Below are 11,964 nucleotides of genomic sequence, written 5' to 3' on the forward strand. Positions count from 1 at the left end.
TCTGGGTTATTTACGATAACATACTATTTCTTAGTATTGAAAGTTTTCTTAATGAAATGAATTAATAAAAGAAAGAGTAATCCTAAGCGCACATTAAATGAACTGCATTTTAAGATGAAACTGAAATCTGGTAATGCGATTACAATGTGAAAGAAAAAAAAATGCTTTCGATACTCACTTTGGAAAGATTACATGTAACTTGTACTGCGGAAATATTTGGGTAAACTGCAAGGTTTCGGAATTATCAAAGTGATAAGAAATAGACTAAATCTTGCTGCTTTCACGTGCACACCACAGAAATGCGTATGTGGGACAACACAAACCTGAAGCTTGAAAGCGTGGTCCAAGGTTTGTCAGCCTTTTCTATACCATATGAGTGCATTTGAGGAACACTAATTTTGGGGAACTTTTATATTCTTTGAAAGTAACATAGATACAAAGAGAAAACTCGCAAATAATTGTTGCGATCATTTATACCTTTAATGCGAGTTAAATAAAGTTGGCACCCAATCCAACGTATTCACCTTCGTATGCGAGTGTATACGACATAGAAATTGAAGAAATTAAGCGTACCAATTTACAAGAAACTATTAAATTACTTACGAAAGATATAATAAAAAAGCATGACAGAAATTACAAAATACACATTCCTAACCTAAGATTACAAAGCAAAACTTAACGCAAAGTAATTAAGGACAACGCATTATGAATCACCCATAGATATCATAAACTGTGCTGATCTTGAAATAGCAGGTCTTTACAATTTAACCTGTAAAGGAACGTTTATATTTCAGCAAGAACATACCTCTAAGAATAAACGTTGAAACTAAACAAATAATGCTTGAGAGAATCTTGTTAACATTGTTTTGTGTTTTATTTGTAAATTCGCTAAATTCTCTGTGCTACATAAAAAAATGATGTATCAAACCCTCGTATATCAAGAACAATCAAAATCACAACCCAATTTCTTTCCAATGTAAAATGTTGACTTAATTTAAGATTCAAGATTCAAGATTCAAGATAATTTATTGTCATGTAAAAAATACATAACATTTGTCATCGGAAATTTAAATTTGCTAAATATATAAATATATAAATACAGACCAAATAATTACATTTCAACATAAAATTTAACAATCATCACAATTTTAAGAAGGTTACATTATAAGAATAAGATAATACTGAGGAAAAGGCAATGCAGTTAAAAAGCTTGTTTTGTTTTGTTTTTGAGCTCGTCCATCCAGGCACTTCCACGCCAGAACATTCACCATTCGGGCTAGTGATACTAAATAACCAACTATTCATTTTCGACAGAATAATACATCTACTTTTAATACCGTTTTCAATTTTAAAACAATCTCGTCTCTAAAAATATACTCTGAATATAATGTGTATAATTTAATTATGCATTTGAATTTATATTCCTTGCGCTTTTCTCACCAAAAAAATAAATGAAAAAATATTGATCTCATTACCAAAATGAACGTATTAAACTTATCCAAGTACTTTCTTTGTTTAAAGGAGTCTTTCCTGGTAGTCATCTTGTATTAATAAAAGCAGAACAGCGAGACAAATAAGTAAGTGAAACTTTGAGCAACATCCGATTGAAAATAGGAAGTTTAAAAAAAATATTTTTAGTGTCATCATTGAAGCACAAATTGGCAACACCGTTACGTATCTTACGAGATTTTCTCCATTTAACAATTTGCTCTGTACAGAAAATGTTGCATATGTTTCTTTTTATAAGTTAGATTTTGGAATAGAATTGTTTCATACCGTTGTATCAAAAAGATAGTTGTAATAATTATATTTAGGGTGCATGAAATTTATGATTTTTTGTAATTTTTTTTTTGTACAGAGCAAATGGAATCTTGACCTCGCAAGACACATCACAGAGTTCCCACAATGTGTTTGATCGATAACAACTTCAACAATCCATAGCATTCTTGGTTTTATTCGTAGTCTACTCAAACTTTCACTAACCTGTTGCTTCCATTTGTCTGTTTCTATTACATTTAACGTAATATCCGGGTGGACTTCCCCCTTAATGGATCAGATAAAATATGAATTCAAATTGCGGACGTGTACTAAGGGCAGGGGTGGTAACAGGACTATCTAACAAACCTCAAACTTAAAAATTAGAATTACAATTAGAATTTGATCTTGAATATGATTTTTTGTTTGAATTTTTACTTAAGCATTTTAAAGAAAGCTTGGTTCGACCCCCCCCCCCCACACTAGATCAAGGCACTACCATCGGAGAAATGTGAATTCTCCCTTTACTGTTTCATAGCGATATATAAGACACGAGTAGAGACGCAAGCAGGGCGCCAAGACTAAGCGTTGTTGCGTGGGCCCTGTTGCAGAGATTATCCGAACAGACGCACACACGCCCGCTCCCGGAGACGAACTGAATGGTAGTGGGAAACACGGCGTTGCTCACGTCTCGTTGGGCGTTGATGGCGAGTTCGCTGGCGCTCTCGCACTCGTCCGCAGGTGCTCCACAAGTCCGTATGACTTGTGCGACGCTCACTCTACCCACTGCAATACAGAACGAGACATGTTTAAAGATTGTGGTTTTGTTGCTTTCGTTCACATACCATGCAAAACTCATAAAGCATAATACATTCTACAAAACATTCCTCATGTAACATGGACTTGAATATACTGAATCATAGTAATCAATGACACGACACAATGTCCGGTTAATCATCAAATATGGAAAAGGAGAGTAAACCTGTTCAACAGCTAGGGCTTTGTGCGCACAGGTTCACAGAATAAAAAAAAAAACTGACATAATTCACGGCCAAAACAGGATTCAAATACATTAGATTGAGACACAAAGACAACTGGCAGAAGAATACCATGGGAGGGGGGGGGGGGGGGGGGTGTAGAGGCCCCCGGATGTGTCTGCTTCACGTGTGTCTGGCGTTGGTCTAGCGCGCTCTGCGCGGGTCTGGCGTTGTTTTGGCTCGACGAACGAGTAACGGAGGATGACGCACGCCTAACGCACGACAAAAGTACCGGTCACACATAGGGGACGCATGGGCGACGCACGGCCCGCGCATTGAAAATTTGCATTTTTAAAAGTGCGTTGTTGTGCGTTGGGTGTGCGTATTCCTTCGCTACTCGTTCGTCGAGTGCGCTAAACCAATGCTGGACCAACGCTATGCATTCGACGTCATTCGCTGTGTGCGTCCGGATTATTGTGCATTCTCAAAAGTGTGCGCGGAGCTCGACGCATGAATGTAAACTCCAAAAGGACGCCAGACCAGCGCAGCTCGAGCGCGCTACATCAACGCCAGACATACGTGGATCAGGGCCCTGTATACGCGCAGCGCGCTAGCAACACGCTACATATTCTACAGCTCCCTAAAACCAAATAGATTTGTCCTGATTTATGTTTCTTAGGAATGTGACATATTACAGCTTACATCTAAAAGTATTCAACAAAGGCCGAAAATCTATCAGTGCACCTTTCATTCTTTAGTTACGAAAAAAAAAACCTTAAAGAGAAGGTTGAGTTCTGGGAAGAGGTGAAAAATAATTTGTGACCATTACTCATTCTTATTATGCAAGTGTGGAAGAACATCAGTTAAGACATGTTCCCTGAAAAGCATGGCTCTTCAAATGCCTTCATATTCTAAATATGCATGTAACATCGTAAAAATCGGGGGGCCGGCTTTTTACGCCACGTGTTAGCGTAGTCCCATATACATCTTTCTGTGCAAGTGTTTGTAACTTTACCAAGACTTGGCCAAATTTCTTATCATTTTGATGATTCAAGAACCTTGCAATACACACAAATGATCAACCTTTTCTGGTCGGTTCCACACCGTTTCTTTCACAATGCAATCGCATGACCAGAACTCAACTTCATCTTTAAACATCACAGTTTTCAAGGGGTATGAATATTAAGTTGTAACTTTTGTAGCGACGCTATAATACATATCAATATCATAAGTGTACTCACGTCCTTGCACTTCGAATTCAAAGTCGTAGTCTGTTTTTAGGCAACCTCCCTCTGCGCTGCAATTTACGCTAGTTTGTTGGTAATTCTCATCACAGGGCGGTATCCCTGTTGATTCCAGCATGCTGGTGAATGTGCTTATGTCTAAGTCCGCCATGTAGGAAGAACACTGGTAACATTGTTGAGCTTGGACTGTGGAAGGTGAGGAAGGTAGATTTATAAGTTCTTCATTTTATTTGTTAAGCCTCGGTCGCAAATGGCATTACAAACTGCTACGAACGCCGTACGAACGATTTTCAGACAATCGAAATTCGGGAAGACAATGGAAAAACAGGGAGATTCGTACGAAATAATCGTTCGTACGAACCTTTGTGATCGCTCCATTAGTTTCTTCATCTATCCATTTATTCAATCAGTCATCATTTTATTTATTCATCAATTTGCTTATGCTTTTTCTGGTTTATTTATTTATTCATCAATTCGTTAATGCAATTCTTGTTTGTTTATTTATTTGTGTTCGTGTCTTTATTTAAACATCTATTCAATCCCCTCATCTATATATTCAACACTAATACTAATAATACTGATAATAAAAATAAAAATGATATTACTTACATCAATATTTTCATAACATGCATTCCCACCTTTCAAAGTTGTAAAAGTACTCTCCTATAGGTTTTCCCGTTCAATTTTGCGATTTGGTCATTCGGTTTAATATTTAAATTTTACAGCATTCAAGTTGACTATCGCAATGGCAAATTGTAATTCCGATTCGTTTTTGTTCGTTAAATCAAACTCGTTATTTAATCAATAAGCTCTTGAAATGTGTTATGTTTAACTTTGAAAAACGAACATAGATTTAACAAATGGTCATTCATTTAATTTATCCCCTTTGAATTGTATTCAGTGCAAGAAATTCTTCAAATGAGTCACATCAATTTGAAAATAGCAACTTAAAGGGTATGCATTCGACATAATTTTCCCTCGTTAAAAATCATTATCCTTGCAACAATTTCATTCACTGGGCATTCCAAATTGGCATTCAAAATCAGATGCAGATTGCCTCGGATTTTCCTCAGTCATTCGAATTCATAACAGGGCAAGCACTTTTTGAAATAAGTGCATTAGATTAAAGATATATCTTCGAAAACAACTATTATGAGTAAACCGTTTCCGGACATGTACCCCCTAGACATCCACCCCGGACAACCACCGCCAGTCAACTACCCCCTAGGACAACTACCCCCTAGGACAACTACCCCATAGGACATCTACCCCCTAGGGCAACCACACTCTAGGACGACTACCCCCGGGACAACTATCCCCGGCCAACTACCCCAGACATCCACCCCTAGGACAACTAACCCCTAGGACAACTTCACCTCAGAAAACTACTCCCTAGGATAGTTGTCCGGGGGTAGTTGTCCTAGAGGGTGGTTGTAAACCTATGGACAATGTGTGAATTAAGTAGCCAGCGAGGTAAGATGCTAGTCTCAGTTTCAGTACCTCATTCAAACACTTACAAGCATTCATAAACTAGAATTAAGAATTTAGATAAGTATCTTAACACCAAAGAAGCCCTACTTGAATCTTAGATCTTGTAGCTGGAATGTTAATCATTTCCCCTGATACCGCGTTGTTCCTGTATTATACCTATGGGCAACGTGTGAGCTCAATAGTCAACGGGTTAAGATGCTAGTCTCAGTTCCAGTACCACACTAACAAAACTTAAAAACATTTATAAACTAGATTTAAGAGAAGTATATTGACACCAACAAAAACTCCACTTCGAGCTTAGACCCTGTAGCTGGACTGTTAACCCTGTACCTACTAGTACCGGGTTGTTCCTGTATTGAACCTACAGGCAATGTGTGAGCTAACTAGTCAACGGGGTAAGATGCTAGTCTCAGTTTCAGTACCACATTCAAGCTAATAATGTAATATTGACGGTCTTTGTACATCTTGTTTGATGGCCAAATGGCTATCATACGTCTTGTACCCTGGACTTAAAGCGTCGTTCAGATATGGGATGATAATAATATAATTTTGTTTGTTTAATGATGTAATTCATTCAGCCTTTCTGTATCTTATAACACCGAACTAATATAAGTAAATACACGTACAACCTTTGTTGATCGCATTTCGCATTCAGTTTACACGTTAAAAAGAGCAGTGGCATGTCTATTTATTGTTTATTTTTTACCGTGTCATATCAAACCGAGCCTTAAAGGGAAAAAGGTAACATTTTTTTTCAGATGAGAGAAAATGGTGCTAAGGAAGCGACGTCAATGCTATATGTACAATTAAAGATAATCTGAAAATTTGAGTAAAAACAGACCATTATTAATGATAACAATTGGGAATAACTGATCTGATCGATTCCGTAACAATTACAATTATTTAACTAGATTTTAGGTGAATGTAAATTATCACAAATCAATGAATTGGCTGTAAATACCATTCCAGACATTCAAGTGTTTAAAGATATTTCAAAGCCTAATATTTCTCTCTTATTTTCAAGGAGAACGGTTGGGAAAATTCAAATTTAGAATATACTGTTACTGTTAGAGAGTGTTGCACAGCGACGCCTTCATAGAAAACCATAAATATTTTGTTGGTTTGAGATTTTTTTCAGGTTAGAAGGTAACTACAGTGAAAGGAGTATAATAAGTAAACATTTCATACAACCTTAAACAATGTTACTGAGTCACTTTAAGATTCATATGCATCGCATCCGGGTATGTACCACAATAGGACCACCCCATACAACTGTATGTAACATTCCGGCCCCTTCTAAATAATAATAACATACAAGGTATCACCTTACTGTATAGGTAGTCGTCTGGAAGTCGATATTGGGGACTTTTAGATTTGCACGACGAGAACGTGGACTGCAACGTCTTACATCCTTTAAAGACAATGCCACTGCCAGTGCCTTAAAAGGACGTCACACGTGACTGCCAGTGCCTTAAAAAGACGTCACACGTCCACGTCCACGCAAATCTAAAAGTCCCTGTTTCCTTCTGTTAAACGAGATTGTAGACATAAGCCCAGGGTTAGAACGAATCTTCGTATTGGGATTATTAATACTTATCTATCACTTACCCTTTCTAAAAGACAGCACCGCAACAAGAAGGAAAACTTGGGCCTTCATCATGGTCATTCAATAGATGTCGATCTGCAAATATGAGTCGTAGTTAGCAGGGAACCTTCCTCGATCCGAGTTCCAACTACAAGTGAACTGTTCTATGAGGACTGTGCATATTCATACCAGCTCTGGTCTCTCTCCCTCCACCATTCTCAAGCCACGCCCACTGATGTTAGCAGTAGCAAATCACCGACTGAATACCAGATGACGTCGTTGCGTTTAGTAGCCAATCAACAGTATTTTACTGTGTCACGCGACCAAGGCGTGTCATTTAGGTGTTTTAGTCGTGAGATGCAAAGTGGAAACCGATTTTATTGTTGGTGTTCAGTCACGTAATTCATATTTCTCGAAAATGTGCTTATTCTGTTCATGTAATTATGGGTGAGGGTCTATTCTATTCGATTGGATTGTACTAAAAAAAATTGACAATATTTTACGTTTGAGCATGGTGAGTATAAGTACTTGATAATTTCGAAAAACACCCACATTTTTGAAGGAGGTGATATGTAGAAATGATCCCGACCCACAAATATTCACACAAACAAACACGCTTTCCAAGGAATAAGTAATGTATAATCAATCAGCTGTTTACAATTTTGACAAAATTGATAAAAGTGAGCCTTATCATACTAGCGCCAATAGTAGTGAGAGTTTCTCTTTAAAATGCTACTAAAATACGAAATTTCAAAATAGTTTAAGAACGTCGCTATGTGAGTCAAAGTTTTGTTTTTGCTTCCAAAGCTCACATTCATCTCTATAAAGTCTCGTGGAGCTGTGACGCGGTAAACGACGCATTTTTGTAAACATTTACACCAATAAGGGAGTTTACAGATAGCACATGGTACAAATGACCCCAAATATCCACAGATCTTTTACACATGGAAAAGTTCCACTTTGAGCATCTTAGAATAATAACTGCCATAGTCCTAGATGTGCTTCATGAATACCTTTTGTTTGCCCTCTTGAAAAGAATACTTCCACCTGCGTATCTTAGAATGTACCGTTGGTGCATAAATGAATAATGTGACTTAACTTTCATGAGCGCATATATCCAGTATTCCTCTATGGTGGGTTTTACCTTTTTGGTACAAATGACCTTTATCTGCCCATGCGCAGTTTGTATCTGTAAACTCCCTTATTATCACTGCACGCAACAACGGTCCTGCTCATTAATTTAATGATAAACTTAAGTTCTGGTAAAAAAAACGAAAATGAATTCTCACAGAATCAAACGAAACTTACACTGAATGTTCAAGATTACAAATAAATGTCATTTGCCGAACGATTTTGGTAGAAAATGTATACTGGATGAGTAATGAGCATAGCAAGATAAGGAAATCAAGGTAAGTAAGCCTGACGCCACGTGTGTAGTCCCATATACATCCTTCTATGTACCGTGCCGGTTACTTTACCAAGACTGGGCCAAATGTATTATGATTTTGATGACTCCAGAACTTTGCAGTACACACCAATACTTACATACTACATGATCAACTTTTTCTGATCCATTTCACACCTTTTCTTTGACAATGCAATCGCATGACCAGAACTCAACTTTATCTTAAATGAGGTCGTTGTTATAAGATGCAGAAATTGTTGCATAATTCTCGTTTTTATATTGATATTATCGACACGTTTTAAAAAACAAATAATTCATGTTTTGACATTATTTATTACATTAGTTATGTGCACTGCATTTGGTTAAAGATGAAGTTGAGTTCTGGTCATGCGATTGCATTGTGTAAGAAACGGTGTGGAATCGATCAGAAAAGGTTGATCATCTAGCTAGCATATAAGTATTCGTGTGTATTGTAAGGTTCTGGAATCATCAAAATGATAAGGAATTTGGCCAAGTCTTGGAAAAGTTACAAGCACTGTACACAGAAAGATGTATATGGGACTAAACGGACACGTAGCGTAAAAATCCGTCCCGATTTTTACGATGTTACATGCCATATTTAGAATATGAAAGCATTTGAAGAGCCATGCTTTTCAGGGAACATGTTTTATCTGATGTTCTTCCACACTTGCATAATAAAAAAGATAACGCTCACAAATTATTTTTCACCTCTTCCCAGAACGCAACCTCCTCTTTAAGTCACAATGAGCCGTATTATGAACCAAACTTTTCGAGTTCATTTTCCGTCTCATTGTGACTTAACTTCCGTGCAGTGTACAGTCACTACTGCACTCACAAAATTTGACTTTATTTGTATAACATCAATAATTTGATTATCGACAACTAGAATTCGTTTCTTGATCTATTTATCTGAAGATTTTTTTTTTTGATATCACAAATACAATTCTTGATAGCGAAGATTCATTTTTTTTAATACTTTAGAATTGATTTGTTGATATCAAGTTTGTTGTTATAAAATTGGAATTCTTGAAATCAAAATTTAAATCTTCGAAATCACGAAATAGAATTAAATATTCTAACGGTTCGCCATACATTACGTTCGCGCAACCCTACTACATGCTCACCCGGGTACTTTTAGTCAAAACACAAGATATGCCGATTTTTCTGGTTGGCTCCAAACCATTCATTCAAATGATAATTCATGTTATTTAATTTTGTGCATTTTTCAATATCATTGTTTCTCATCGTATTTTTCGCTAAAAAGACAATCTTCTCGTTCCGAATCAAAATGCCCTTTTTAAAACCTCATTTGAAATGACAAGCCTAATATGGTTATGGCAAGACTGTAATTTCAAGGAATCCTTGTGAAGAGAAATCGTGAGAAAGTCTGAGTGCGTCGTTCAAAGAAAAATACAATATCAATAACAAGAATGCGGGCTGCCCATGCAAGTGTTTCTCTAAAGACATGTAAATAAGGTCTTTGTTAATGAGAAATGCATGCCAAACAAAAGACATGCTGATGGAAATACCTCTTCCATTACACATTCTTTTGTTCCTGAAGTACATGTATTACTTGGGGCACCCTTTTCAAGCACGCCCTCATAGCTCTACACTCTACATTGGACTAAAAGGCCGTTAAAAATACAGTTATGAATTAAACAAAAATCATAAGTCGGCATGAATGAAGGGCTTCTTGTACACGTGGTTCGCCCATGATTGTAGATACAATGAGGTGCTTCAGTTTGATGGATGCGTAGAAGTGGTTTCGAACTGTCATATCAAGATGACGCCGTGGGGGGAAGTGGCTTAATGGTGCGATGAGATGAAGCTTTAGGCATAGCAATGATTGGAATGGATGGAAGTCTCTTGTCTCTTCTCGGTTAACCCATTGTGTACGGGAAACGGGTGGTCCCTGTATGAAGCCAATGGGAATTAGAGAATTCAGAAGTCAACGGGTTAACGTGTAAGAATGTATTTTTGAAGGGTCATCACTATAGATGAACTCATGGTTCTGAATTATTCTCAATTGTTGACAGAAACTTAGAGCTTCTAATACTATGTCTTACAAACTTTGTCTAAAATGTCTTACAAATTAATGATTATAGTTAATACCTGATAGACAAATTGAGTTCGGAATTCTGTCTCTACCATAAATGACTGGAAATAGGTTTACCCAACCCTTCAGTCTGATTAACTATTGTTAGGTTTAAACCTAACAATAAGACTCTTTGTATCTGATAATTTATATTCTATCATCTATTATGTTATTCCTTGTTTATATTATTCTATTATTTCCTCTTGCTATCTTTCCTTAGGTTATTCTTTGTTTCTTCCTTCTATCACATTGTCTTATGTTATTCTTTGTTTTTATCATTTTATCGCTTTCTCTTTCTGTCTTTCTTTTGTTATTCTTTGTTTTTTTTCCTTCTATCACCTTCTCTTATGTTATTCTTTGTTTTTATCATTCTATCACTTTCTCTTTCCGTCTTTCCTTACGTTACTTTTTGTTTCTTCCTTCTGTCACATTCTCTTATGTTATTCTTTGTTTTTATCATTCTATCCTTTTCTCTTTCTGTCTTTCCTTATGTTATTCTTTGTTTCTTCTTTCTATCACCCGCCTTATGTTATTCTATGTTTTTATCGTTCTATCACTTTCTCTTTTTATCTTTCCTAATGTTATTCTTTTTTTTCTTCTATCACATTGTCTTATGTTATTCTTTTATTATATCATTCTATCGCTTTGTCTTTCTGTCTTTCTTTTGTTGTTCTTTGATTTTTTCCTTCTATCACCTTCTCTTATGTTATTATTATTATTTTTGTATCATTCTATCACTTTCTCTTTCTATCTTTGCTAATGTTATCCTTTGTTTCTTCCTTCCATCATCTTCTCTTCTATCATTTTCTCTTTCTGTCTTTCTTTCGTTATTCTTCGTTTTTTCCTTCTATCTCCTACTGTGAATTTAGTACGTGATTTAATCACCTGATCTTAAAAATTGGTCACGTCACCGACAAAGGCACTGTCATGAAAAATCGAAAGCATTGCCGCGAAGGGAACGGACGTGTGTTAAGGTCTTAATTGTAACACGGTGCCTATTAAAGCTCCTGAAAATTAGTCGCTGCGTTTGGACAAACAGTGAGTTGTCATTGCTTTTAGCTAGCTGTATGATGTTCGCCCAAGCTAGCTAGCTGCTATGTAATGCGGTGGTCACATCCCGCCGTACTTGCAAGTGCGTGCTGTCTACGTGCAAAAACGTGGGCAAAATTTGGGTATCGGTACGTGGTGAGTACCGCCTCCGTACGGATTTGGGAGCACGCAGACACATCGTAGCACTTTTAGTGCACGAGGAACTTTCGCTGCGTTCGGGCTACCGATTCACCCCCAGTGCGCGTGACGTGCGTGCCCGGTACTGCCAACGAGCGCACAACGCACTGACTCCGTGCGTTTTTAAATTTGTTTCCCACGATCACTTGCTCTACGGAAGGCGC

The 11,964-nt window shown here is 37.0% G+C and overlaps 1 protein-coding gene across 1 annotated transcript; it reads right to left on the reverse strand.

Moving 5' to 3' along the window:
• Window positions 1–1,752: 1,752 nt before the first annotated feature.
• LOC115927214 lies at window positions 1,753–7,253 on the reverse strand. The gene is made up of 3 exons (XM_030992738.1): window positions 7,076–7,253; window positions 3,974–4,162; window positions 1,753–2,541 (listed from the first exon to the last, which is right to left on the reverse strand). Exons 1-3 carry the CDS (start codon window positions 7,131–7,133, stop codon window positions 2,288–2,290), a joined length of 501 nt encoding a protein of 166 aa, XP_030848598.1. The 5' UTR covers window positions 7,134–7,253; the 3' UTR covers window positions 1,753–2,287.
• Window positions 7,254–11,964: the final 4,711 nt, after the last annotated feature.

The sequence above is a fragment of the Strongylocentrotus purpuratus genome, unplaced genomic scaffold, assembly GCF_000002235.5.
Source record: "Strongylocentrotus purpuratus isolate Spur 01 unplaced genomic scaffold, Spur_5.0 spur5_scaffold_20, whole genome shotgun sequence".
NCBI classification, from domain to species: Eukaryota; Metazoa; Echinodermata; class Echinoidea; order Camarodonta; family Strongylocentrotidae; genus Strongylocentrotus; species Strongylocentrotus purpuratus.

Bases quoted from the DNA above. Each gene is read 5' to 3' on its own strand.
- LOC115927214 (XM_030992738.1), bottom strand. From the start codon at position 7,133: ATGACCATGATGAAGGCCCAAGTTTTCCTTCTTGTTGCGGTGCTGTCT. The intron at 4,163-7,075 runs GTAAGTGATAGA...CACCTTCCACAG, and splicing joins GGTGCTGTCTTTTAGAAAGG to TCCAAGCTCAACAATGTTAC. The intron at 2,542-3,973 runs GTGAGTACACTT...TCTGTATTGCAG, and splicing joins TGAATTCGAAGTGCAAGGAC to TGGGTAGAGTGAGCGTCGCA.